Source organism: Thunnus maccoyii, chromosome 19 (assembly GCF_910596095.1).
Source record: "Thunnus maccoyii chromosome 19, fThuMac1.1, whole genome shotgun sequence".
Classification (NCBI taxonomy): Eukaryota; Metazoa; Chordata; class Actinopteri; order Scombriformes; family Scombridae; genus Thunnus; species Thunnus maccoyii.
Window position 1 is genome coordinate 1,732,187 of NC_056551.1, and position 27,565 is coordinate 1,759,751.

General features: G+C 39.3%; 2 protein-coding genes across 3 annotated transcripts in view; one reads left to right on the forward strand and one right to left on the reverse strand.

Moving 5' to 3' along the window:
- Positions 1 to 27,565, forward strand: part of LOC121885275 (ras-specific guanine nucleotide-releasing factor RalGPS1-like) — a 121,262-nt gene that overhangs the window by 36,757 nt on the left and 56,940 nt on the right. For both annotated transcript variants that reach the window (XM_042394571.1, XM_042394572.1), the window contains one exon: positions 2,624 to 2,750. In XM_042394571.1, the coding sequence (XP_042250505.1) occupies positions 2,624 to 2,750 (127 nt within the window). The remainder of the gene's footprint in view (positions 1 to 2,623; positions 2,751 to 27,565) is intronic.
- LOC121885276 (angiopoietin-related protein 2-like) lies at positions 5,936 to 26,309 on the reverse strand. The gene is made up of 5 exons (XM_042394573.1): positions 25,932 to 26,309; positions 17,436 to 18,362; positions 15,107 to 15,300; positions 9,444 to 9,714; positions 5,936 to 7,636 (listed from the first exon to the last, which is right to left on the reverse strand). Exons 2-5 carry the CDS (start codon positions 18,325 to 18,327, stop codon positions 7,437 to 7,439), a joined length of 1,557 nt encoding a protein of 518 aa, XP_042250507.1. The 5' UTR covers positions 18,328 to 18,362; positions 25,932 to 26,309; the 3' UTR covers positions 5,936 to 7,436.

Below are 27,565 nucleotides of genomic sequence, written 5' to 3' on the forward strand. Positions count from 1 at the left end.
GTCTTGAATCCAAATTGAGTCTGCAGCTGTACATCCAAAAACAGCTGGAAGCTAACCTGAAACCTGGTAGTTTGTGATGATCTGCTGTGTTCAGGTCAGGTAACAGAACTTTAACCACCAATTCATACCCTACCTGATTTTTCCAGTGCAAGATTTGTTTTTTTTAATTATTTCTTCTGTTTGAAACATTCCAGACAGGAGATATCGTGTATATAATATTAGAATTATCATAGATTTTAAAGCTGTCTGTCTTTGCTCTTCTAGACCTCGGTGTTCAGGTTATCATAATATTCTGCTGGACAGATCAGAGAATTGGTTTTAGATGGATCAAATTGGATGACCATCCCTCAAAGAAAATAAGATAATAAACAATGCAGTGCCTGGCTTTTCAGTCCAAATGATTTTTCACTACCACAAACAGATGCCATTGTGTATGTTTATGAGTAATAAAGTGTGGCTGGCTTGTGCCTTTTTTCCAAACGGGGTGTTTGAATGATTAGTTCCACATTACCAACAGCTGTTTGTGAGCTGTGAGTTCTTGTAAGCCATGTCTTCTCTTTCCAGGCTATTAAAGTGCAAACTCTTTGGTCCTGGTTTTAATATTTGAACATGATTTCTGATTTTACTGCACTGAATATGAGACCATGAAAAGTGGGTGCATCAGCGCCAAAACACATGGAGAAATACTCTGTATGTTAAGCAGGAAGGCTTGCTTCAGTTGATGATTTTATAGACCAGTACACAGAGAAGGTTACTATATCAACAAGGCTTTTAAAAACATTGATATTATATTACATTTTTAGTGAGCAGAAAGGGGTTGTATATTCAGGGTTGCCAAGTTAAATCAACTACGTGGAGACTACTTGAAAATGTGGTTTTCTGAGTGGGGAAGCAGCCTAGCATCTTGTAGCGTTTCTACTGTCTGTTGTAGCTGAGGATGGGGTTTCATAGCATAATTACAAATCTGAATCCAATATCAGATCCATTATCAAATCTACATAAGTTCGGCTTTTAATCTTTTTTACATAACTGAAGTTATAAAGAACATTGATCTGTGCTAGCAGAAGACTGAATAATGTTGACCACCTGCAGTTCCGACCTGAAAATGAGCTAAGCAGGAGAAGACATGAACTGTTGATTATGCGTCTGACACATTGTAATAATGGCTGACCTTTACACTTTATTTTTCACTGTTTACTTGAGGGAAATACTGATAAAATAAAAATGTGAGAAAGTGAAAATGCCCATCAGCATTTCTCAGTGCCCAAGGTGATGTCTTCACATAGCTTGTTTTGTCTTACCAACAGTTCAAAACCCAAATATATTCAGTTTACTATTTTTAAGACAAAGAAAAGCTGCAGATCCTCATTTTTTAGATGCCGTAACCAGGGAATGTTTGACATATTTGCTTTTAATAATGACATAAACTATTAACTGGGGACAAAATAGTTGCTGAATAATTCTCAGTGAATCAATAAATCAACCAGCGAATTCCAACTACTGATACTGATGTGTTGCAAATCGCAATCACCTAGATTGCTTCACTTAAAATTCATCACTCTTTGTATGGTTGAACTACGAAAACACAAAAAATAGTGGTGCTTCTTTCTCTAACAAATCTTTGGCTCAATACAGGAATCAGCTTGTGCACCTTAACCAGTCTACAGACTAAGCTTTCATTTTAGCCTTTGGGAAAGTTATTTATGTCTTTAACACTAATTAGCTACAGCTGATATAATCTGCCCCTTAACCAGCAAAAGAGACGAGCAGTAGCAACTAAAAATGAGAAGCTGCTACATAAATGTTTTCTTTGGTGCTCTAATAAAAACAGAGCATGGAGAGATAAAAGATTGGATGAGAGAATTGTTAGCCTTGGAGCTTGGATTTGGGTATTTTGCTTACTTAGAAATGGATCCAAAATGAAACCAGCCATTGAAACACAGTTGTTTTACTTAACCAGATACAAGTTTTTAGAGTGCTCTCCTAAGAGTCTTTTTTGGGTGAAAACTTAGGTGGTCTAGGAGGTTTTCATGCACGTTTGACCACATCCATGTGTTTTTGGCTGGTAGCATGACACACTAACATACTTTGTGTGTCTGCTCAACAGTACATTATGCATACTCTACATGTGTATAGACAACAACATGTTTTTCTTCTTTTTTTACTTTGACCTTTGTTTCACACACTGAAAGCTGGCATCTCATCAAAATGTGGAAGTCTGTAATTTATTTATTTATTTTGTTTCTGGCACACGTCTGATTCATACTCCATAGACTTTTCATTATTTTTTGTTTTGTTTTTTACAATTTATGGAAACCAATCCCACTGAAATCACTTACTTTGTGCCTGAACAACAGAATTGGGTCACATATTGGCAAGAAAGAAAATCAGACTTTGCCAAATATGTCTGAATCACTTAGGATGACACACTGCAAACCTCCTCTAGCTCACTTTAAATGAACAGCTGCCTACTGCAATAATAACCATTGAGATATGTTGGAAACAATTGTTGTGTATATTCCATTATTAATAAGCTTCTAGCTCCAACAGTATGTGAGTTTTAACATTGCAGTTAGGAATGAGGAGGAGAAATCTAACAATATATTTTTCTCTGTTCTTGTAGTTGATCAGTAGGAAAGACAAGGCCACATTTGAGAAGCTAAACTATCTGACATCCAAGGAAGAGAACTACACCCGCATGAGAGAATACATCCGCTCCCTGAAGATGGTGCCCTGTATTCCTTATCTTGGTAAGTCCTCCATTGTTATTTTGGCCTGCTTTAAATCAATGCTTTCTGTCCTAATGCTTGGGTTCCAGACCCTGTGACATCCTACACCATTACTCTGAAATCCAATTGGCAGTTGTACACCTTGCAATTATACATATAGTACATTTGGTTTTGATTTTTTTCACCTCAGCTGGTATAAAATATGGAATACCATATCAGAGTACAGGTAGAGTACATTTGTAAGGATCTGCAATTTTCTACACAACATTCCTGTTGTCTTTCTACAAGCCACCATTCTGGAGACATCCCTCTTGAGGTTTTAGTATAAAGGACTGTTGAACTTTGGTATTCAGCTGCCTGGTCAATGATACAAGTCCAGCTGATGTTGAACACCTTTACCAGTTGCGCAAATGCTCTCAAAGTGGCAAAGAGAGAAATACTTAACATTTGTAATACCACATTGAACTGACCATAGAACAAATTAAATTACTTGTTATATATTATATAATGACAATTTGCTAATAATTAACCAATTTGCTATAAAATATGCTAAGCACTCAAAAACTAGGTTTACTGTTTTTCCAACCAGAGCTATGGAAATTAAAATTGAGGTCATATACAGCCATGAGCTGTAAAATAAAGTCCATAACAGCATGATGGAAAGCATGATTTCCAACCAATAAAATATTTTCAGTATAACACATAATTTCTTATCTGACCTACTGTCAGTCCCCTGTTGTTTGCAATGAGATTAAAAGTGTTCAAATCAGTGTCAGTGAAAATATTGAGAACTGGTTAAATCATAAATGCAGAAATAGGAGATATGGATGTCTTAAGCAAAGAGATTTATTGACAAACACAAACTTGATCGATCAAGGAGACAATAGTCACATATTAAACTGCTGGTGTTGACACAGTGAAATGCCACATCAAGTCTGAAGGAAAAGAGTTGAATCATTCTGTTATTCAGGCAGCGCCCAGGCGACCTTGTCCCTAGACACAACATCGTTGTAAAATTGTTGACTTTAGTGCTGTCTAATTTAATTGCAAGGAAATTCTATGAAAGTGTGTTTTCAGGCACTGAGTGTGATCATTGACATATTCAATTCATCTAACAGGCTTGTAGAGAACATTCAGTGGTTCAGTTGCCAGAACAGTAACAGCACATTCACCTTTTAAATTAAGGTTGGAACTTGGGACGTTGGTCAGACATCCTCAATGATTACAGAGGTCTCATGCAGAGTCCTATAGTACCCCGGCCAGGCCAAAGCAGTCAACCTAGGGGAAACACTGAATCTTGTTATGTACTTCAGATTTCATTGGTTGCTAATGAAAGTAGGCAGTTGGTTTATTATAGGAGCTGTACCTAGACTCAGTTATTGGCCTTGCTGTAGTACTGCTGAAAGCAATGAAAAGTTTGTTTGCATTACAATTATACCTCCATTGTATTTATAATACTGCTGCAGAGAACAATAAAAACTCCATATTTTTCAGATACACTGGTGTCAGGTAGTGTTATCTTTAATGCTTTTATAACTTGAATTAGATGTCTTCATAATAATACCATATTAGTTAGGGTGTACTGTAGAAATGTCGTTTGGTAATGAAAGCTGCTGTTACAGCTTTATGCTAATATAGTTTAAAATGAAGGGATTTTATTGGGTGCATGGAAACAAGTTCTCTATCTATGTAGAGTTCTCCTTTGAGAATAAGGGCAAGTGATTTTCAGAGCAGATATGTATGCTGTAGCATACAGAATTTCTCCAGTTCCTCCCTTTGGCTAACTGAGCATTAGAGTAACCATGTCACTTCTGTGTCAGTGGTGTCCACCAGTCACTACATCACACTCAAGTGAAATACCTTGACAGGAAAATCTGATACAAATCTGTTAAACCAGGCTGGCTCCACACCCATAACCCCAAGCACATCTCTCTGCAGTAAAGTAGCACTTGATTATTTGTAAGGACAATTAATCATTTACAGTTCAGCAAATACCTGCACAGCCGACATACAGCAGCAAGGATGTCACAACAGTTCTGCTTGTAAGAGAGCATTTTCAACAGTTAGATTAGTTCCAGTCTAATTGTTGACACTAATACTGTTCTGGTTGTACATATAGTGGTAGCAGGGACAGAGTCTTGCACATTAGGACTATCCTAATTGAATGGGGACGTTGCTCACTCAGGTACATGCCTTCCCCTGTCAGTCTGAAAGTGCATCTTCTCAGAGAGAATGTGAATAGATAAAATGAGTCTGAAAACACTTTGACACTTGATTTTTTTACACAGCATGATGTGAGTAATATAACTGGCTGAATTTATTTGAGAACGAATCATTTTGGGGCTTTTCTGTTTATCACTGGTTCTAAATGTAAAGTGACCGTACTCCTACATACTCACTCATTGATTTTTGCTTGATTCTTATGTCTTACTGTTTGTCTTACCAGTATTTCAGTTTACTTTTAATTGGTTTTCTGGACTCATATGATATCAGAGTACTTCTCTCATCTCTGTTAATGGAATGTGTGATAGTAGTCCAGATGGATGAAAGATTGAACTTGGTTTAAGTTGCTTCCTTGTGAAGGAAGGAAGCGTAATTAGTATCTCTGATTCAAGCAAATTAAATGAATCATTAAAAAAGTGGAACTAATTGAAATGAGGTCACTGGAAAGACAAGCAGAGCTGTACATAGTTTATTGCAAGATCGATAACATACAGACTATAAAAATACTCTTAAGGAAACAGCATATATATACACAGAGCACCTGGTACATACTGTATCTGCACACTAATACAGTGACCGATCTTTTCAACAGATCAGAAACCTTTGGTGGGTAGAGGGAATGACTGAGTTGTACACACACTGAACCGAGTAGTGTAGTGTAGCTACTTTTTCCTGGAACACCTGCAAATTTTTTGTTAAATGTTTTTGTCAATGCTGTAATGTAATTCACAACGTCAACATGAAATAGATGTGGTGGGTCTTTGTTTTGGAGCTGGTGACAAATAGTTCAAGATGTACGGAGCAAGAATCAGGATGTGGTGAGTCTAGCTTAGCATAAAGGCTAGAGGCAGGGGGAAACAGCTAGCTTGGCTCTGTCCAAAGTTCAAACACTCACCAACCAACACCTCTAAAGCTCACTGATTAACATGTTGTGTCTCATTTATTTAAGCTGTACACAAACAGATGTGTAAAATCAGTTTGTGGTTTTAGGCAGAGTTATGTGTTTGAACTTTTTTTTATTGGCTTTTATTGGCTAACAACAATTGGCTAACAACAATCCATTTGCCCAGTACTTCTGTGTTCCAGCTACAGCACGGGTTGTCAGTTTGTTTTTTTTGTCTCTGCACAGACACAATGGTACCAAACATGGTAACCTCACCGTGACAACAAGACTCTGATGCAACAAACTGGCACTGTGCTTTGCTGTTGGTCACCAAAAAATAGTTCCAGCACCTAACTCTCCTTTAAACCTCAAATTGGTGATTTTACATTTCTTTTTATGTAAGAATTAAAGAAACAAGATGTGCTGGGTTAATCAGAGATCTTTAGATGTGTGGGGTGCATTTTTGAACTTTGAGCCAGGCTATCTGCTATCTGTGTATAGAATGGAAGATCTATGTAAACACGGATACTTTTCTGAGCATAAAATGGTTAAATACAGTAAAGTTAATGAGTAGTGGCACAAAATATTGAGTATCAGAATCTTCAGTACCAAAACATTAGCATCATCCTTCAAAAACACATAAATGCACAGTAATTTGATACATTTGAACAGTATCAATGGTTGATCAGGATATGAGAAGAAAGGGCTGTTTCTGCACCATTAGTGGCCACAACAACGGTTTGTCTTGCAACTTCTAATCTCACTATAAAGACACAACAAGCATTATAGAATAGCTTAGTGTATTCAGTGATAGCTGTTTAGTCTACAGTCTCTGTTGTTTAGATTCAAGAAAAGTTGACCTGTTAAACTTTGTATTTTGGTCACATACAGTACTTAGCAGTCAGTTGACCTTTGATCCAAAACTATGATCATATCCAAATATTAGAAGAAATTAAGAAGCAAAAGAGTTAGAAAGGAAATGATGGTTACAAATTAGACAGATTTACTGAAAATCTTCCAGAAAATTGTATCAAAATAAATAGCTGGATTTCTCTCCTTTAGAACTGGTCTCAGTCTATATTATACATATAAGCACCAATGGTAACATGAAGCAAGAGTTTATTGCCAGTTGGCAGTTCTGATCTCTGGATATACATTCTTGTGTTGATATTTTACAGTGATATAGAATGAAAGCAATGTGGATTTTTACTCTGTACATATCAAAACAATCTTGCTGTAAGTTTTGTACTATATTTTACTTATTGAAGTTGTGCACACCAACAAAATAAACAAATCAACAAAAGCACACAGAGAAAGAGACAGGGATAAGGTGTTACAGCCACTTAATGTATTTCTGTGTGATTGTGTTGATTTGTGCGCAATGATGCTTTATAAGTCCTACAAGATAAGTAAAACCTAAACCTGTAGAGGGAATAAAATTTTAAAAAGCACAATTTGAAGAGACATTAAGAATGTAAAGCAGCCAACAGAAAAAAGCGAAGACTGTGTGCGAAGTTCAAATCAAGGATGCCTGTTTTTGTGATATAGAAGTGGAATCCCTTTGGAGGAATTGCTTGTCCAGGAAAATCTGTTCTGAAGTGTTAATGGAAGGTGTTTGCATTGGGTCTTATCATCATGGTCACTTTCTTCAGAGAATAAGCCCCTCCCCTGAACTCGGCCCAGTAGACGCCGTCCTGGTAGCGGCTGCGGTAATGCCCACCACGGTACCACACGCCGTTCAGGTTGGAATGAGCACAGGCATTATACCACCATCCTCCCTTCTGGTAGTGGGCACAGTTACCTGGAGACACATAGAATCAAATCAGACTCACTGGTATAAAGTTGATTTGGTCTTCTTCAGGGTCAGGGTTAGGATTCATCATTAATCAGTTATTTTCATAAGATTCCTGCATAATTGTCATTTTTGTATTTTTTCATCACGGCCAGAACAGTTACCTCATTACTGCAATACTGCCTCTGAACCTCTGAATGCATACAAATGTTTATGTTCTGCATGCATATCGACAGTCATAGAGGAAGAACAGAACATGGGCATTTGGACACATTTTGAACGAGCAGACACTGAATACGGGTGAAGTGGTTTATTGAATGCCAAATTGAATTTGCCAAATTGCTGCAGTAATCTTCTGAAAGTAGAGAATCATTTTAAACAGTAACATTTATAGGTTGCTGAGTATCACTTTTTCAAAAAACAGAACTGCAAGAAACACTGAGAAGCTATATTATACAGTATATAGGTGTTTTTGCTTATGATTGTACATTAAACTGATGTGAATTTCAGGTTGAACAATTCCGACAATTTCTCTGGAACAGCTTCTGGCTGGAGTTTATATGACACAACAGTAAATTCATGGTGTCTTTAGGAACCCAGGACAAGATTAAACCTGCAGTTTGGAACTTTTACATATAAATGAACGTCAGTTACATTCAAGTCCTTGCCAAACAAGTTCACACAATGCTGATTAAGCCTATCACCACCAGATAAATCTCTCTGTATTTCACAGTATACCAGACTTTTTAATCTGGTTGGGTTTGGATGAATGCATACTGTGCATGCTGTGGGGGCAGAGCATGCGCCCCAGAGACTTCTGCCAGCCGAGCCTGCTAACTTCCAGTTAACTCTCTGCTAATTTGAATGAGGATAAAATAATTTGATTGCACAGCTTTTCTAGACTACCCAAATGTTATTGGACCGAATGGATCAAATTCTGATAGTAAAACAAGTCATTTTATGAGGGTTGTGTGACGCTCAAAATGATTTATCCACTGTTTTATAGCCCCAACAGTAGCAACGGAATAGGCTACAGAGCCTATGACGTAAGCATATGTCAACGGTGCTTTTGTAATTACTCTCACTGGCAGAAAGGAGAGGCATAAGTCCAGCACTTCAGCTTTTAATGTCATCTGCTGAGCTGAGACGGACACCTTCTGACAAATCCTTATCAGTGTAGCTACTATATGAGGTCCAAACAATAGCGTTAAGGGAATCTACACTGATGACCCTGCTGTCCTTTACGAAGAGCAGGTTATGAGAATCGACAGTTTGTATGAATGGATGGATGCTTCAGTAGCGCATAGGGAATGCTGGTTAAATATATGGGTTTGGCTGTTTTGACTAATTTTTACCTTTCACTTTGAATATTGATTAACTCAAGACACACCTCTGTTTTTTGGAAACGCTACCAAACATTCATAGCTTTTTAAGTGCTTTGTACTTTATATCTGTATGTCCACTTTCTGTATCCATCCATCATACCTGCTTTTCCTGTGCATGGTGGCGTGGGGCTGGATCTATCCCAAGATATTCAGTGAGAGGCAACTTATACCATGGACATGTCACCAGTCTTGCAAAGGGCAGTGTCTGTATCAACTCACCATTGTGGGTGCATAACTCAACCCTGAATACAGCCAGGTATGATTTACTCACCCTCATTCAATGAGAGGAATGGCATATACAGTAAAAAGTTGGGTCCACTGATGCGACTGTGTGGGATTAATTGAATCAGATACCAAAACATCTGCAGTTCTTGCAAACAAAAGCCCAGCAACAGTTATGATTGCCTTTTCTTGCGCTACATTCCACTCACCTGTGTAGACATCATGGTCTCTATCCAGTGTGGTAAACTGCTTGCCATTGTGCCAGGTAAGAGAGTCTCCAGCGTTGCCATGGTATCGGCCCACCCGCAGCCTGTAGAAGTCGGCCTCAGACTCGATGCGGAAGCTGGCATACTCTGCAAAGGTCTTGCGTCCAGTCCAGTCTTCCAGGGTCACCAGCAGCTTGTAGATGCCCTGGTTAGTCAGCCAGTAGATGTTCTCTAGGCCTAACCAGTATTCACCATCAATGTTTCCAAACCCTTGCTGTGGTAGAAGAAAGACATTGAATGAGTCAGGAACAATCCATTCCTACTGTCATGAATTAATAGAAAATGCCACAGTTATTATTTTATTTGATCATTTACAAGAAAGAAGCTGTTTTTCCTCCCCTTGGATATGGCCTTTAAATTCCAGCAACAAACCACCCATGTTTTCCAGACATTTGTGAAACACTGGTATGATGTCAGAACACGAGGCTCAAGCAGTGGCATAATGGCAGGACGTGTTTAAGATCCTCCCCACTAGAGCTCACTGTGCGTCTGAATCCCTGGCTTCAATTACGTAACACATGGATTAAATCAGGAGGGAGTCCTTGTCCCTGCCAAATGTGAATGTGTAATTGGCTTTAAGTGCCCTGTTGACTCATTGAGGGAGGGTTGGGGAAAGATCTGGTTGGGGGACAATTTGGAAGTACTCCGTTGTGCTTCGGTCCTGAGTTTAAAGTACTGAGAAAAGTATCCAGATTGGGATGTCTTCACTTTGGGCTGCAGGATGTTAATCTTTGGCACCAAAATGTATCATCTTGCACTTGTATTTACGTAATGTCGGGTTCCACCAGTAGTCACTGAAAAACACAACATGGTCTTTAGATCACTGCACTGGCTGCAGCACTGAGAGCATGTGTAGTTCAGTTGGATTGGTTTCAACTGCTGGTGTGATCTCATAAATTTGATTTTGTTGAGTTTTTCGTATGATTACTCATTTATTATACAATGAGTTGGGTTGGTCCGCCAGTTTGTTCAGTTAAAGATGGATTTCAGCTGTTGGAGCTAAATGGCAGTTTTAATTATTTCATCACAGATATAACTGTATTAACTATGTATTATGTCCGCATGGCAGTTTCACCCCTTCACCCTTTCACCCTTTCACATGCCCATAGCCACTGAGGAAATTGATCAATTGCTACTGAATTTAGTCATCTAGCTCCTGTTTACTTTAGCAACACCATTGTCAATTATTCTGAAATTGGCCCACTAGCTGGGGCTGCCAAGTGTTGGTGCTGTTTTCCATAAAGTGGGATGCATAACCAACCAACACACATCTGTAAGTAGTAGACTACCTCAGATGACTCCTACCCTCAACCCAAAACCCCATGGGAGTCGTAGTTTCTCAGTGCATTGCGAAAATGGCGAGTGTTGCAGGAGTAGATATTCATTTTGCTTAGCATATGACTAAAAACTGCCAATGCCATATCTCAGCTTTAAAGAAAGATTGATGTAAGATTTCCTGTATGACAAAACAGATTGTGAAATACACAAGTGGAACAGAGGCTAGTCTGGAAATGGAGAGGAGTTTGGCTACAACCACTGATGCCTAGTCAGCCTGCAGCGAGGCAGCCACTAAACCATTGAAAGGCTTAAGGTTGTCTTCACAGGAGTTTCAGCCATGTTTTTCAGTCTGCCGCCCACATTTCTAGCAGAACAGATCCACTTCATTTTGAATCAATACAGGTTTGCAATTCACTTGTGTAGCTGCAACCCAGAGCATATTTTATTTTCTTCTGACTTATGCATGTACCCACAGTACATTGATTGTGCTGTTGTCAATTAACTCAACAGGCTAGATCTTACATAATAGCATGTTAGGAAACTTCCGGTCTTATTATTGTCCTTCAGTTTCCGTATTCATTTCTTTGAACCCTATGTATTGCATTATTAACATTTTGGTGAACTGATATACTGTCATCCTTTCTGACATTCCTCTCTCATTCTTTTTTATTCTTTAATTATAATAATTAAAATAGCAGATTTTAAGGCTGTATAATCTGGTTGTCCAGAATCAAAAGTACATGTAGAACAGCCCTGGACTGGCTCCATTAACAATTATTAACCTCAGTCTTAAACTGTGGACTTTCTTCTAAAGTGCATCTCTATTAACTTTTGTTTTACTCCATGGCTACAAAACTGGGCCATTATGTCATAACTGATGTAATGTCTGTTGACGGCAGCACACTGGGTTCCATTAGGAGTATTTGAGGAACAGAGCATCAGCAGAGGCACTGAGGGTGCCGGGATATGTTCCACCAGTATTTCACCTCTCCTGCTTGCCAGGTCCCATGGCAATATGAACATATGCACTGTGGTCTCCCTTAACTGCTCCACTGTGCAGACTTCTCCTTTAGTCTTTTTGTAGTTATTGAACTGAACTTTAAATATTGATATAACTATAGTTTTTAATGTTTAAGTTGTACATGTATATAATTTGTAATAAATTCCATGTTTAATTTATTCAAGATTAAATTAAACTCCTAGTGCTTCAAATAAATACATTACTTAATGTTTTGTAATCCCACCTCTGACCACAATGTGGGTTGCAATGGCAGAGTGGCGCTGTCCATATTTCAGTTGACTCCATGAGCAGAAGAAGAAGCAAATCAATGTTATTTATGAGGTATTTTTATATATTTTTCAAGAACCACTCATCCAAACAACTTCACGCATCGACATTGCACTTCCTCATTGCACTGTAAAATGTTTGTATAATATCCTAATATAAGCTTTCTAAAATTTGATCAAATAACCCTGTAGGAGCCAATTCCATAGTTTGTATTTATTTCTTTTCCTTAATTTATATATAATGGCCACTTTGTATTGTGTGTGTGTTGTGTGTTTATTAATGTTGATTCTCCCTTAAAGGACAGGTGCTGCAGCCCAGTGGTGTGGCTGACAGGAAAGCATACAGTCTTTAGACCTTGCGCAGACCTTGTTTGCTTGCTTATTTTGCATCCTTTAATCCATTTATCATAATAGTTTTAGTATTTTCACTTTCTTTATGCAACTGTTATTTTATTTTGTGTAAGTCAGCCCAAGACTGACTTACACAAATGGATTTTAACAAATGGAGACCATGGTCACTAAAAACCCTGAAGATGACTACAAATTAAAACCTCAAATTTATTACGGAAAGCCTGAGTTACAAAACTGGAGGTATGGAGTTTCAATTCAATTCAGTTTTATTTATATAGCACTAATTCATAACAAAAGTTATCTCAGGGCACTTTTGACATAGAGCGTACTCTTTAATTTACAGAAACCCAACAGCACTTGGGGACAGCAGCAAGGAAAAACTCCCCTTGAACGGGAAGAAACCTCAAGCAGAACCAGGTTCTAGAGTTTGAAAGAAAGACAGGATGTGTATAATGACAGGCACTAACCAGTTGCATTATGGGAAATGTAGGATCCAGTGTCACCAAACTTAATGAAAGTAAAATACCCAAGTGTTGGAGTACTCTTTTAAGTACGTTTCACTCCACCCTCGCTTCTAAAGTTTTACCTTGGCCTCCTGCTCCTCATTAGAAAGATAATTGTTTTGTTAGAGGCAGAGGAGGGATGATAGTTTATTATTCATTTGTTACATTTTCTTTCCTGTACCATCATAGCAACAGCCATCTGAACTTGTATCAATTTTTAGCTATACCAGCAGCATGGCCTGGCTCGAAGGATGACACTGTCAGTCAGTCCTGGGGTCCACTCCATTGGTCCAGACTGAATTCTCTCAATGCCCATTAGATGGATTTCCATGACATTTTGTATAAACCTTCATGTTCCCCAGGGCTTTAGCTACCATGAGGTTGACATTTTGGCTTTTAGTGAAATATTTTGGCAGCTATTGTTGTTATGGTTCTGTCCAAGTCTGGTTTATGTCTCTCCACCATTATATTTAAGAACCACTTGAGATACTGCTGCTTTCTACATTGACTCTCATTGGAACTAAGTGCTAACGTTAACTGAAACAGTAGTTATGTTATTCAGAGCTGCAGTTGTCTTTTAGCTCAATTAATGTTGTTACATGCAGCCTTAATATGCAGGCCACTCCGCTTGGCAGACTGATTGTTCATGTTTTTGTTAACAGGAATATATGCTGATGTTTATTTTGCTGTGTGTGCTCGTTGTGACTTATTTTAGTTGTGTTCATGTGAGTACTGGGACAGTTTGTGCATGGTTATATTGAGTTTTCTGTTGTTTTTTTTTTTTTTTGGTTTTCTGTTTGCTCTGCCTTTCCCTTCTGTGTTCCTGTGCTCCACACCTGCCCTGCATCAGTCTTGTTAGCCCCGCCTTGCTCCATGTGTCTTCCCAGCCAATCAGCTCCCAGCCTGCCCTTGTGTCTTGCCACCTGTTCCTTGTTGTTTCATTAGTTCAGTTTGTATTTAAGTTCTGTTTTTTCAGTTCAGTTTTGTTGGATCCTTTGTTATGCTCTGTTTGTTCAGTTCTTTTTAGTTCAGTTTTACTTTGCCTGCACCCGAGCCTAGAATAAAGAAGTTATTCTTCAACTTTACTCTGCCTACGGTCTCCTGCATTTGGGTTCAAGTGCTCCCCTCCACATAACAATTGGATCAATTGAAATTGGTGCCTAAGGGATGAATCCTGATGACTTATGTGATCACTTATCCTGTAAAATATCTACAGAATTTCATTCAGATATTCATGTTTCCCAGATGATGTACCCTGATGAATTTGGTGATCCCCTAACCCCTGACTCCCCCTCAATCCCACCATGACTGTGATATTCAGGTCCCACTCAGACTGACATTAGCCATAAAAAAATGCAGTCTGCTCATTCTCATTTTGCTCTAGCAAAAAAACTCAAAAGAGTTGTCAGGCAAAAAGTTGAATCTGGCTCAACTTTCGTAATGCACTGTGCTGGCCAATCGCATACATGTACGTGCACTTTCTGAACTGAGTGAACTCAGTATTTCTAGTCACAATGAAAGTTGTAAAATCCTGTCTGTGAGTATAACAAACCACTGTGCAATATTTTGGTGTCTGAGAAGCCTTGAAATTCATGTATCTGTCAAACTGGACTTCCTGAATCTCATTTTATGTCTCACTTGTACCTGAAGCAACACACCTCCACCTACAGTGTGCAGGCTCTGAGTTGTTTTAACATAAGTTTGATTTTGGTCTGAATGCCCTCTGATTGTTTTGGGTGAAATGTCTTGACAACTATGAGATTGATTGCCATCAAATTTGGTTCACATATCCATGTTCCCCTCAGGATGAATTGTAATAACTTTGGTGATCATCTTGACTTTTCGTCTACTTGCTAAACTAATGACATTAAAATCAGCTGTACTTTGTAATTAGTGCTAATTAGCAAATGTTAGCATAGTAACACACTAAACTAAGATGGCGAACATGGTAAACATTATACCTGCTAAACAGCAAGCATTGTCATTGTGAGCATGTTAGCATGCTGTTATAAGCATTTAATGCCGCTGTGCCTAAGTACAGCCTCACACAGCTACTAGTGTGGCTGTAAACTCTTATCTTGTTGGAAAGAATGACTCTGAGTCATTTTCATTTAATGCCATGAATATCAGAACAGTCTAGAAGGCACATAGATCCTTATAATTCTAAGATCAGATCCTCATTAGTACCTTGTACGTCTCCCAGTTTCTAAAAAAGTTGACAGAGCCATCCTGACGTCTCTGGATGACAGTCCAGCCACCAGGGTCGTGTCTCTGGTCACACCAAACCTGCATGAGGTGGTTGCTGTTGTCTGGTTTCAGGAGGTACATGCCACTGGTAGTGTATCCGCTCTCCAGAGCCCCCAGACAGTCTTTGGATGGACCTGCAGTAGAAAAGGAACGATGACTAACAACCTGTGCAACTAACAGACACTGCAACATCAAATAGAATATTAAAACATATGGTAAGAGGGCCCCTGGAAAAGTGAAGTCACTGTTTACCATGTGTTATGTGTGCCAAATATGACAAATGCTTTCCAGGCCATAGCTTTGTTTCTGTGATGCTGGCAGCAGTAAATATTATCATGAGCAAAAAAGAGACGATACCTTCAAATATACTTTATTTAGATCTCATCATTCCATTATGTACAGTGGTTGATGGTTGCATCTGTCCACCTTGGAGTCTAGAAAACTTTGTATTTTCAGCATTAACACTAAAATGCTGTGAAAGTGTGTGTCCGTGAGTGTGAGTGTGAAGGTTAAACACTAGAGGGTGTAAAGTATGTGCATAAGCGGAGGTCAGGGTGAGGATGTGGATTAGTGTCCAGCATCAGGGACATGGTCACATAGAATATATTCCATAATTCTGTCCTATCGGATTTTATATAGTTATTTATTTTCCACAGTTGTTTATTGCTCCCCCTCTGTCCCTGTCCACAGTGTGTCTGGGCGAGTGAGTGACCAGAGAGCAGAGTACTACTGTACTGCAGCAAAAAAAAAAAGCCTAATGTAGGCAACTCACAAGTCAGTTTTTTTAGAAACTTCTTCTCGTGGAAAACCCAAGAAATATATTGCAATGACACCTACAGCACATGCGACATATGTGATCATAGACATTTGAAGCAGGATGAAAGTGTCTCTTTCATATCTGCAAATGAATGCATATATGAAATAATATAACTATTTAGACTAAATTTACAAAAAAAAAGGCTTGCACAAGGTGAATATCACCAGACTCCCAGTTTAGTTTTGCCTTTAAAAGTACAGCATTTTACACTCAACAGAATGTTAATTGCAAGTATCACCTGGTGGTCATCTGGTATTGAAAATAATACATCAAGTTTGAGTTATTTCAAGAAACATCCATCATCAAAATTTGAGTTTTGTTGTTTGATAACACTCACTGCCAATTTCTTCCCTTCTCACTGCAAATGCCACTGTGCGCTAATCCTTCCATCCATCATCAGTTTGTTCTAAAAACGTTATGTCCTCACATCAGTCACATTATGATTATTTTCATCATGTTTAATCTGGCAGTTATTTTCTAAATTAATAAATCAATACTATGTCTGAAATGTTGGAATTCTGAAAAATGTTCAGTCGCAATTTCTTAAACCCAATATTCTTAAATAAATAAAGAAACTTCATATCCAACCAACAGCTCAAAAGCCAAACACATTCAGCTCACTATTACATAAAATAAAGAAAAGCAGCAGAAGGGTGAACTAGTCATTGTTGAGCATTTGTCTTGAAAAATGATTATCCAAATAGTTGCTGATTAATTTTCTGTTAATCGACTAATTAATTGATAGACCAGTCTTTTCAGCTATACGTCATTTACTTAAACCATCCTTTTTTAAAGAAACGTAATACAAGTCACATGAAATAAAGCCTGGTTAGAGTCAGAAATGCATTCACTTTGATACACTTTTTACTTTCATCATATATTCTGACATTTGCTTCGGAAAAGTTTGTCCCTTTCCTTCCTGCTGGAAAATCTATGGGCCGACTGGACATGAAATCTGTTTTTGCAGCCACCTGTTAGATCCACCATCATCCTTGCCTCAGAGAGGACTATTAATGTAGGTCTGCATGATTTGTCTGAGCCAAATACTGCTCAGAATGATTTCTCCTTTGGGATTCCCATACCATTTCATATTGTTCCCATATTATATCAAGTTGCATAAATTGTTCTTTATTGACGCCATGTTTTCTTCCCTCTTTCAGTTATTTATGTTCCTCTGTTGTGTCTGTCTGACCATCTTCCCATACAGCTCATGTACAGCAGAGCTGAAGAATTTACGATTAGAAAAGAAGTTTTAAGTGCAGAGTTACCTCTGTTTTTCTCCTCTGAGAGCAAGAGATGTGAATTTTTGTATTATCATATGAGAGCTAACTGTCAGCCTTTGTTGTGCTACATAGTAGTTTAACAGACATTAACTGAGGTCATTTAAGATCATGTGTATGTAATTTAACCTTAAGAAAAGATGTGAAAATGCCAGAGAGGGCATGTACTCACCAGAGGGCTCATTTGTGAAGCTGTATGTAGCACTTGGCATTGTGGGCAGAGGAGGTGGCAATTCTTTGGAGTTCTGGTCATTCTGTATCTCATTAGTCATGGGGTTGTTGGTGTGGCGGGTGTAGGTGGGCGGATGGAAGGGTCTGTAGCCTCCAGGAGACAATACAGGCCTTTGTAGGGGAGGCTGAGCAATCACTGGAGGCTGTGGACGGACAGGACGGATCCTCTCCTGCACCACACCATATGAATATCCTCCCCGCTTGCAGTGCTCCTCCAGCTGCACCAGCAGAGCGCTCTGGTTGCTTGCGAGTGCTGACAGATGCTGATACTTATGTTCCAGGTCGCGGTAGCGTGAAGCTAGCCTCCCCATCTCATTTGTATGGTTCAGCACACGGGTCTCCAGCTGTGACACCTCTAGAGCATTGTCCCGTTTGCGGATAATCTCATGCAACAGCTGCATGTAGAGCTGCGTAACACGGGAGTTCATGTTGCGGCTCTCTTTTCGCAGTAGCTTGACTTCATTGACCACACCCCCATCTACTTCTACCAACTGCTGCAGTGCCTCAATCTGCCGTCGCTGCTTCTGCAGCTCACTGTTAAGCAGCTCCAGCTCCTGCTTATTGACCCGATTCTCCAGCAGGGCTTCGGGCTCCTTGGAGTTCACACAGATGGCCCCGGTATTCTTCTGCTGAGGCACAATAAAGGTGTAGGAGCATTTGTCCGTTTGGGAGGCACTGTGGTCGACCACAGAACGTTTTTGACGCGGTGCGTAGATGAATTCTCTCTCCAGGATCCTATCACTGCTCCCGATCTCCTTGGTGTCTCCCTGGAGAGATGACTCTGGTCCAGAGAGCAACAGGAGCACCAACAAAACCACTACAGGCAGAATCATAGCGCAGTCCTGCTGCACAGCAACCAAGATGATTTCTGGGGCAGAGGTGAAAGACATCATCAGTAAAAGTCCATTCTCACATCAGTCACTAACGTAATAGTATAATAAGAGCTTTTAAGGCCAGTATTACTTTCATATTGTATATTTTTTGTAGCTACTCAGTTGTCATCCCAAATATTGTATTTTGCATATTGCCTAGTCACAACCTTTAGGTGCTTAAAGCTACATCATTTCTTTTTATGTTTTTGTTTTCTTGTTTGTTTGGCCACTTGGTACAGCTTTGGAGCAGCAGAACAAGCTGAAAACTTTGACTCGGCAAACATGTTACCTATTTATACATCCAGCAACATTTATTTGGAGTCATTGTTCTGGAAACTCGACAAAAGTCACACTTTCACTCTCCTTTTAGCTCTGTTTTGGTCTCCACCAGCTCTTCAGAAAAACTATTACACATAATCATTGTTAATTTAACATGTATTGATAAGTGCGGCTTTAATATCCAGTGTCCAAACATTGTAATAGTAGAATTCATATACACCTCTTGAACTATTTTCCAAATTGTCCTGCTACACAGACTAGTACTGGACATAAATCATAGTGACTGGGTTGCCATAGAAGCGCTGCATCTATACAATTTTTATATGAAGGGTGACATGAAAAGACAACCCAACATTTAGTGTCTTTAGCTACCAGTGTACTTCGTCAAAAGTGCTTGTCAGATTGCTTCAGAACCCCCGGTCTCTATGATGGCCGACTTTTCAGTCTGCCTTCTAGTATAGCCATCCTGATCAACTATGAACACTTTTGATTTCGGACGTGGTTGGACATCATACGAAGTAGTTCTGATGGAGCATAAACTGACCCTAAGACTCCAGAATAACTTCAGTGCTCCTTGTTATAGACTCTCTAAGTCTGTGGGACTCTACTGGAGGGATAAACAGACTTTTTTCCAAAGATATTTCCTCATTTGGTGGAACACCACTTGGCTTTTTGTTCTGCTGTATGCACTTTTGTTGAAATCCAGCTGAAATGTAGTTCTTTTATCAATTACACTCTACTTTGATAACTGCCAAATTTGATTGCTCCATATTACTACTTGTCATTTGTAAACTATTTGATCGCTTAAATTGACCCTAACTTGATCCCATACAGTGAAATCATCAGTCCACTTTACCAAGATACAGTACCGGTCAAAAGTCACAACTCCTCATTCACTTGAATGAGAAAGTGTGTCCAAAGTTTTGACTGGTACTGTATGTGACTATGAAGGCGTGCTCAAGCAATATCTTTATTGTTTCCAGTCTTGGTTTAAAGCTTGTATAAAGGCATGCCGTGTGATGATGTTTCTCTTCGTCTTGGGATAAAAAATGCTGTCACACCATTGGAATGTTCAATAGCACAAAACACAAAAATGAATGTCCCTTGACTATATCAGTGTTATCTTAGGTTGTTGGAGATGGGAGTTACTACATCATAACATGTTCTGCCAACTCCTGTCGCAGCCAGGCCAGCCCCGTCATTGTTGGTGGACTTCATCCATTTTCCCATAATACTCTAGTTGAGGTTTTTCTCAAGTTGAAAGACTGTAAATCACATTCATTACTCAAGTGGACCATAAGTTAATTCATGATGTGAGCAGTAATTCATTTATTTGTAGTGTGTTCGTATTTCTGACATAAGTTTTATAGTTTTTGCTCTTGGTCCATGATGGCCTGAATGGCTGAGTCATAATCCGTAACCCCCTTTCAACAAAAGGAAACTTTTCCTGGAACCTCAGGTTTTTTTTAAGGTACTAAAGAAAACTAGAGCATATGTTCAGTTTTAATTCCCAGCTCCACAGTTCCCAATGGCCCAGGAGCTCTTTGTTACTGATGGATGCATACCAACATCTCATCCAAAAATGATACAAGCTTCATATTTGTTATAATCTGTTATCTCTCTAATTTCCCTGGTCTTCACAGTTCTTCATAATCTGTGAAGATCTTTTAGGTCATGAATTGCCCCTGACTTGTTTAGTCTTTTGCCACCCCATCGACCCTCATGAACATTGGCAAATGGCAAGATTTACATCACTTGGACACTTGTGACAACATTTGTCATTTGGACAGTAAATTCTGTTTGTCCTCAGGGGTTATTTGTAAAAATGTGGACAGAGAGGAAATCTCTCTTAACTACTTAATTGCAGAAATAAACTGCAACAGATACAGTAACTATGACACAGTATAAAGTTCTATGATTTTTGTAGGGTGAATGAATGAATGATGTAACAAATAATATGCATTCACCACTATCACTCATTATGTTGACGGTGGGGACATTGATCCTTACTTCCTACTGGTTCGTGTCAAAATAGGCTTCCTCTTTTCACATGCAAACGAAAAAATGGCAAATTCAGCAAGGAAATGTGATGAAATTGCAGATTTTTAGGAATGCTGATGCTGGGAAACAATCTGTGATTGTGCGTGTCTTGGTGCTGGTGTGCAAGCATAGAAATGATACACACAATGTGTGACAGAGATCGACTGTCAATAGACACATGCAAAGCTTGTTTTGAGTATTTCCAAGGTTGTTAATGAAATTTAATTGTCATTTATTAAGTTGTGGAAATGGAAAGTGGATGAACATGACAGGAAGTTCAGACTGAGAATGATTGTAGGGGGTATAAACTACATTAGAGCCACTCCAAGCTCCTCCGTCTTCTGATGCATCTTGCCTTCCTGAAAATGTGCCTATAGCTCACATAACATGACCATGTTCCACTGACCAACCACTGCAGACTGGAGTATTTTAATGTTCACTATACTGAAATCATGGGAGTGTCCATTGATTAGCATACAGTTTCTTTTTATTACTCTTGAATTGCAGGAATTTGATCACATTGTCACAAGTCTCACAGCTGGCTCACAATGGAACTCAAACTGTGTTGCTCTGAAGAAGTTGTGATTGTCCTGGCTGACAGGATGGTGTGAAATATACATCTATACACAAACACACACTGATGACACAAACACACACACACACACACACATTTGCAGTTTCCATTATTTTAGAGACACGTCAGCATAAACCTCATGATGCTGCCTGGAGCGCCAAGCTTGAAACACGTTGTAATTGCTGCTGATCCAAGGCTCTTCTGTGTTCTTAATGCCATTTATGGCCTGTATTAGTGCACATATTGAACAGATTAAATTCTTAAATTCCTTCCTTTTTTCTCAGGACATTTTAATCACACTTAAGCAGCCTTTTTTGTTGTATTGCAGCTCATCCTCAGTATCAAAGCTGGTGTTGACTTTATTAAACTGATCATTATTCCATATGAAATACTCTTCTTTGTCACATTTACTGTGTCTTGACAGATGAGGGGAAGACTGTCACACAGCAGCAGGGTCGGTTGTTGGCTGCTTTTGTCTCCTGTTGGACAGTTTTATAAAGTGTCTGAGAGGAACATGCTTTTATTTTGGAGTAGTGAGTTCACCAATTTATAGAATGGAAAGCACAAAGACTTGAGGTAGAAGAAAACAGTTTAATTTCAGGAACTAATCAGTGGTCAGTATAAGATCTGCTGTTTCCAACATGAGATTGTTGATGTGCATCGGATCTAAAATGCCTGAACTTCCCTCACAGTAACTGGATTCACGCAGTTTGATTTGATTTGTGAATCCTGATTTTATGAGGTAGTAATCTCATAATGCTCAGTACAAAAACTTGCTTTTGTGCATAAAACATCTCCATAGACTAGCCTGACCAATGCTTAGGTGTTCATAGTTGTCAATATTATTTGCAGGTTTTATCCTCTCACAGATAGATAGATTGGTATCTGCATATATGTTGGCTGAAAGGTAACAAGCAGTTGCAGTACAGAAAAATCAAGTGTCTCCATTACATAGTTTGTCCACCAGAAAGCACTGACAAGTTGACTTTTACACTGTAAAATGTTTCACTCACTACATATCTTAATCAGAATTCTTTAATAACCAAACCTCAGAGTGCTTTATCAAAATGTTTAATTATGTTGTGTGTTTATATTAATAAACAATATCGAAATGATGGATCACTATCATACTTTTTTAACTTTCGAATACTGATATTGTTATTAGTATTGAAGTAGTCAGTATTGCACTTCCATAATTTTGATGGACTCATAAGTAACAGACTTTTAAAAAACAAAGCTCAAGCTCCAAAAGCACTGGATCCTCCATTTACCATAATGCAACTTGGTAAATACCTCTTTTAATTCCACACCTCTGGTTTGTAAAACAGGCTTTCTGTTCAAATGTTTTGTCTCCAAGCCGATTTCACCCTGATGACGTCATCAGGATTATTTTGTCATACCTGGCAAAGCTCCTCCAGAGCTGCTGGAAATGTTAGAACCTTTGCCACTGTAGTTTTCCCCATGATGAATAATTTGAACTTCAAGCGTAAAATCAGTGAAGTGTCCTTTTAAAAGTGGAGTATTTGTCGGGTTCTAAAGGACATGTCAAAGGCTCAAATCACTGGTTGACCCGTTTGAAGATCATTCTGTTGCGTTTAGTTCGCGTATTACACGTATTACGTATTACAGGCTCATTTCTCCATTTGAAAGACAAAAGTAAATAATGCAGAAAAAAGTGTGTATTTGCGTATGTAATACCAGCACTTCAATCTTAATGTTCTGAAAGGAGATTGATTGCGGTGGTTTGAAGAGCGTTGCAGTAGGCTGTGCTGTAATGGAGATGAATAATTCACTTCCTGCTCTCTGCTGAACATGACATGAAGTAATCCAGCCTGGCCTGAGGAGCTCAACAGGAAGGCATCACAATCTAACAGGCAATCACACATGACTTTTTTTTATTTTATTACTTTTTTTATTTAATCTCTTTTTTTTTCTCTCTCTCTGACTAATAGCGCAGTTATAAATACTAAAAGGTAATTTGTCAGTGAACCAGGCGTTAAAGTGCTCAAGCACACGTGTTTACCATTATTCACTGGCTAATGTGTGTGCGCACGTTTATCAGTGGTCATTACTTGGCTAGACGTCTCAGCTGCCAGCAAGCCTCGCAAACCTCTTTGTCTGCTCATACACACACACATACACACACACATACACACACACATACACCTCTAGAGATGGTAGCAAAGCCTTTCCGTAGCTACAATGTGTCAGGGCGTCACTGGGAAATGCAGCATGAACCCCATAAAATCAGTCCAGACACAGATCACCATCTGTCAGGCAAACTTATAAAAGGTGCCAGCAAGACACATATACGACCACACAGAGAACAAACACAGTCCTCTGCGGTAGACGTCACAATCATTCAGCAGCGACAAAAGTGATTAATCAATTTTTCACGCATGCTTTATCCCTCCTCGTCTCCCGCTACTCTCTTTCTATCTTTGTCACTGTGTCTGTTTCTGGCTCTCATTCATGATCACCCACACACACACACACATGCATACACAGCAGGAACAGTTGCCGGTGGCTGCGACTCGTCTGCGCTTCAAACGCACGTCGGCGTCTGGCTACAAAGGCATGACAGGCCTGTGGTGCTCTGCAAACCTCGGAGACACCCGGCTCTCCTCATTCAGCAGATTTGGTTTAGCTGGCGGGTGACTAATGAAGAACCTAAAGAAGAAGTTGATCTGGATTAGTCAGCTCACTTTCCCTTTGTCTAACACAAGCTGAATGAGACTGGTGGATTGTAAGAGGAGAGCTATCCTTTAATTAGTCTTAATTAGTTTATTTACATGGCACTCTTTAAAATCGTAAAACACAAAACACACAGCAAAAGCACATATGAAAAATCATTGCATTTTTAAATCATAGCATTGAAACAAAATACAATGATGCCCGTATTAATTGAGTTTTTGACCTCTTGAGAGCAACTGCTAAAAAAAGAAAGCTGCTAAATGCTCCACTATGTTCACCAGCTAGTCTCTAACTGTGTTTGTCTGCTATTTGGTGCTGAGCAGGTCGTGCACTGTGGCTTTTTAGAGCTTCGCCACTGAAAACCGCTGCCCGCTGTTACTGGAAACCAACTTAATGAGAGCGCTGAGACTCAACGAAAAGTGTTAAAAATCAAAACAATGAGCTGAAAAACATCAAATCTGCAGAGTTGTTTATAGTTCTCTGTGGGTTCGGTGCTACGGGCAAAACCTTTCACATTCCACCCAGTCGTTTGACCCATCGTTAATGTAAAAATACTAATTAATGCAGCTTTAAATAATTGTGACCAAGATATATAGTGAGTGGGACATTTTTTCAGACAGTTTCTGAATGACCTCAAACTGACATATATTGTTACTAGTCAGCTTACATAACAGTCAGTATTGATATCAATGACTGCATGAGGAGTTAATGACACATTTGTGGGGCTCCAGTCTTCAGTTTTCTGCACAGCAAGTCAACGATCCTAAAAGATCTGCCTATCATGGATTATTCCATTCTGCTCATATCCCTCAATATAAAAAAATAATGGGACACATGGGGAATTCCTCATTTTTCAATGTTCTCAAATACCAGAAGTCAGCAGTGGACATTCCCAGATCATATTCAGCAAAGTCCCAGCTGCACCTGCATTTCTTCTGTCAGCCAGTGGATTTATAGTGAGCTTCTGTTACGCACGCTGTAAAAAAAAAACACTTCAATAGTTCCAGCAAATAAAAAAAGACTGACCAGGCTGCTTTCAAGTTGAGTTAAAATTGAACTAGAAGTAAAAATGCTGTCCAATTTTGCTCTTTAGTCGTTCCAAAGTAAACACTCGCTGAGTCAGCTAAACTGAATTGAAGATGATTGAAGGTGAGAGTTAGTTGAGGCTTGATATCCAGTTCTGTTTATTTTTTCACCACCAGTAAAGCAGTGTCAAGAAACTGAAAATAGGATCAGTGATGACACATTCATATGAAATCTTATGAGGGAGTATTTACATTTTACAGCGTCGTTTGCTTTGTTAATGAGTCACATTTATAAAAATACACAGAGCAAGCCTCACCATGTCTTCAAATTAGAAAAAAAGAGGCTTTTAACCTCAATAATATGCATGCTGGAAAGTATGTTAATAGGCTAACAGTGGTCCCAAACTTGATGAGTAAATTGAATTGGATCATGCACTGTGTAACTTCTGAAAAGGTTCAGAAAGTGATAACTAGATAATTTAAGTTGGTCTGGCATGAAACTTATAAACTAGTAACACTGATGAGTTGATTGAATCAAACTGATTATGAGATTAAACAGTTCAGTGTAAAACTTTGTGAATGAATTTGTGAAGAACAGCTCCAGTGTTACTACTGGCTGCACAAAATCACCTGATACACTTTTACTAAATGAATTTATGTGGAATCTCTCTACTCTACTAGCAGAATAGTCATTGATGAGAGGACAGTCCCTGGAAGTTGAACACTTTTTAAAAACTCATGCTGTGCAGCAAAACTTTGTTGAAACCCACAGAACTTAAACTTCAAATGGAGATCATTTTAAGATACAACATCTGTCTTGCTGAGGAATGATGCACAATACAGAGTTGATGTTAGCATCCTTGAAGAGAGGGGAAAACTTGAAATAAATACATATATATGCAGTATGTTGCAGATGAAATGAAAATGTCAGGTCAGATTATTGCCTCACTCACCTCCACTTGTCTCCGTGTCTTTATTTACTTTGCCTTCCTGGCAAGTGTGACTGCAAGTCCTCACCAGTCAGAGTCATTCCACATTTCCCTCTATTTGTCCGTTACTTTGTCTTCATATTATTTCCTTCACCTGCTGTCAGAATCAGTCCTCTGTCTGTAGAGACAGCAAGGTAAACTGTCCAATTGTGATGATGTCCTTAATTGTCCAATCAAGCAGAAGCAACAAACAGCCAAAGCTTTCCTCTTGTAAATTCAATCATGTGCAGCAGAGGATTTTTCCACCTTTTGTCAAGTGATGAGTCCTAAACTCAGAGAGCCTGTTCTATCACGCTTATTACTCTGTAGAGTCTGTCTCTCTTCCTCCCAGAGCCTGACCTCCCTCTGTCTTCCTGCCATTACCAGTGAGACACTTACTGTTGCTTGAAGTAATTAAGCTGTGAGCCACGGTGACGCCCCTTTTCCCCTCCCCTTGACAAACCATGGAGGCATTAGACGGAGGCTCCCTGTCCCCCCACCTAAACCCTTGTCCCCTGCAGCCCCCCTGCATCTCTCAGCCCCACAGTCCTCCTTTTTTTTTTTTTTTTTTTTTCCACTGCTGTCCTCCAGATAGCCCAGGACTCCCTCTGTGGAGGAGACCGGGAGAGCCGACCAGCTGCACATGTCAGTGGTTGCATGTGTTGCAGGCTGAGGTCACAGGTTTAGAGCATGTGGATCTTGACCTGTACGTACAGAGGGAAGCTACGGGAAAGAGAGCGTTTGTTTTCCTTCTGCTTCAGCAGCAGAGGCTCTTAGAATGAAAGGATCTTCCTTTTTTAAAATATTTGTATAGTTTTAATAATTATATAGTTATATTTGTATTATTCAATTCGATTAAATTTTATTTACATAGCACCAAATCATAAAAAAAGTCATCTCAGGGTGCTTTTCACATAGAGCAGGTCTAGACCAAACTCTTTAATTTACAGAGACCCAACATTCCCCCATGAGCAGCACTTGGTGACAGCGGTAAGGAAAAACTCCCCTTTAACGGGTAGAAACCTCAAGCAGAACCCGGCTCTCGGTAGGCGGCCATCTGCCTTGACCAGTTTGGTTGAGAGAGAGGGGGGTAGGGGGTGGGGGGGGGGGGGAGAAGCAGAACAGCAACAACAACAACAATAGATACATGACTAGCGGCAAAACAAACGGCAAACAAACAAACAGCTGTTTTGGGGCATTTTTGTGAAACAGTTTCTAATGTGTGTGAGTGTGAGTGGGTGTTTCTCATGTCAGTGGTTCACTTATATCTGAGAGCCGCTGTTGCTAGGAGACATGCCGTCTGCTTGCGTGGTGTGCTGCTAACTGGAGAACGTCAGACTGTGTATATCTGAACCTTGATACATTTTTTGCCCATCAGACATTTAAGCTGTCTGTCCTTTACAACTCTCAACATTTGCGAGGACCCGTTGTGCTGTTGAAAGAAGCCTGTGGAGTTTTTGGCCACTAGTAGCACTATTTGTTTGTATCATTTGCATTTTCACAAGGATTTACATGTATGTGCATGAGTTTACATGAGTGTAATACATTGTTCTGTTACTAGTTTCACACTATTCCACAGCAAAACACCCATAAAAGGCAGTGAAGAAGAATGCTAACCA

Excerpts from the sequence above, each read along its gene's own strand:
- LOC121885276 (XM_042394573.1), bottom strand. The coding sequence starts at position 18,327 with ATGATTCTGCCTGTAGTGGTTTTGTTGGTGCTCCTGTTGCTCTCTGGA. Across the intron at positions 15,301-17,435 it reads CTTCACAAATGAGCCCTCTG|GTCCATCCAAAGACTGTCTG; the intron begins GTGAGTACATGC and ends TTTCTACTGCAG. Across the intron at positions 9,715-15,106 it reads GAAACTGGGAGACGTACAAG|CAAGGGTTTGGAAACATTGA; the intron begins GTACTAATGAGG and ends CTTCTACCACAG.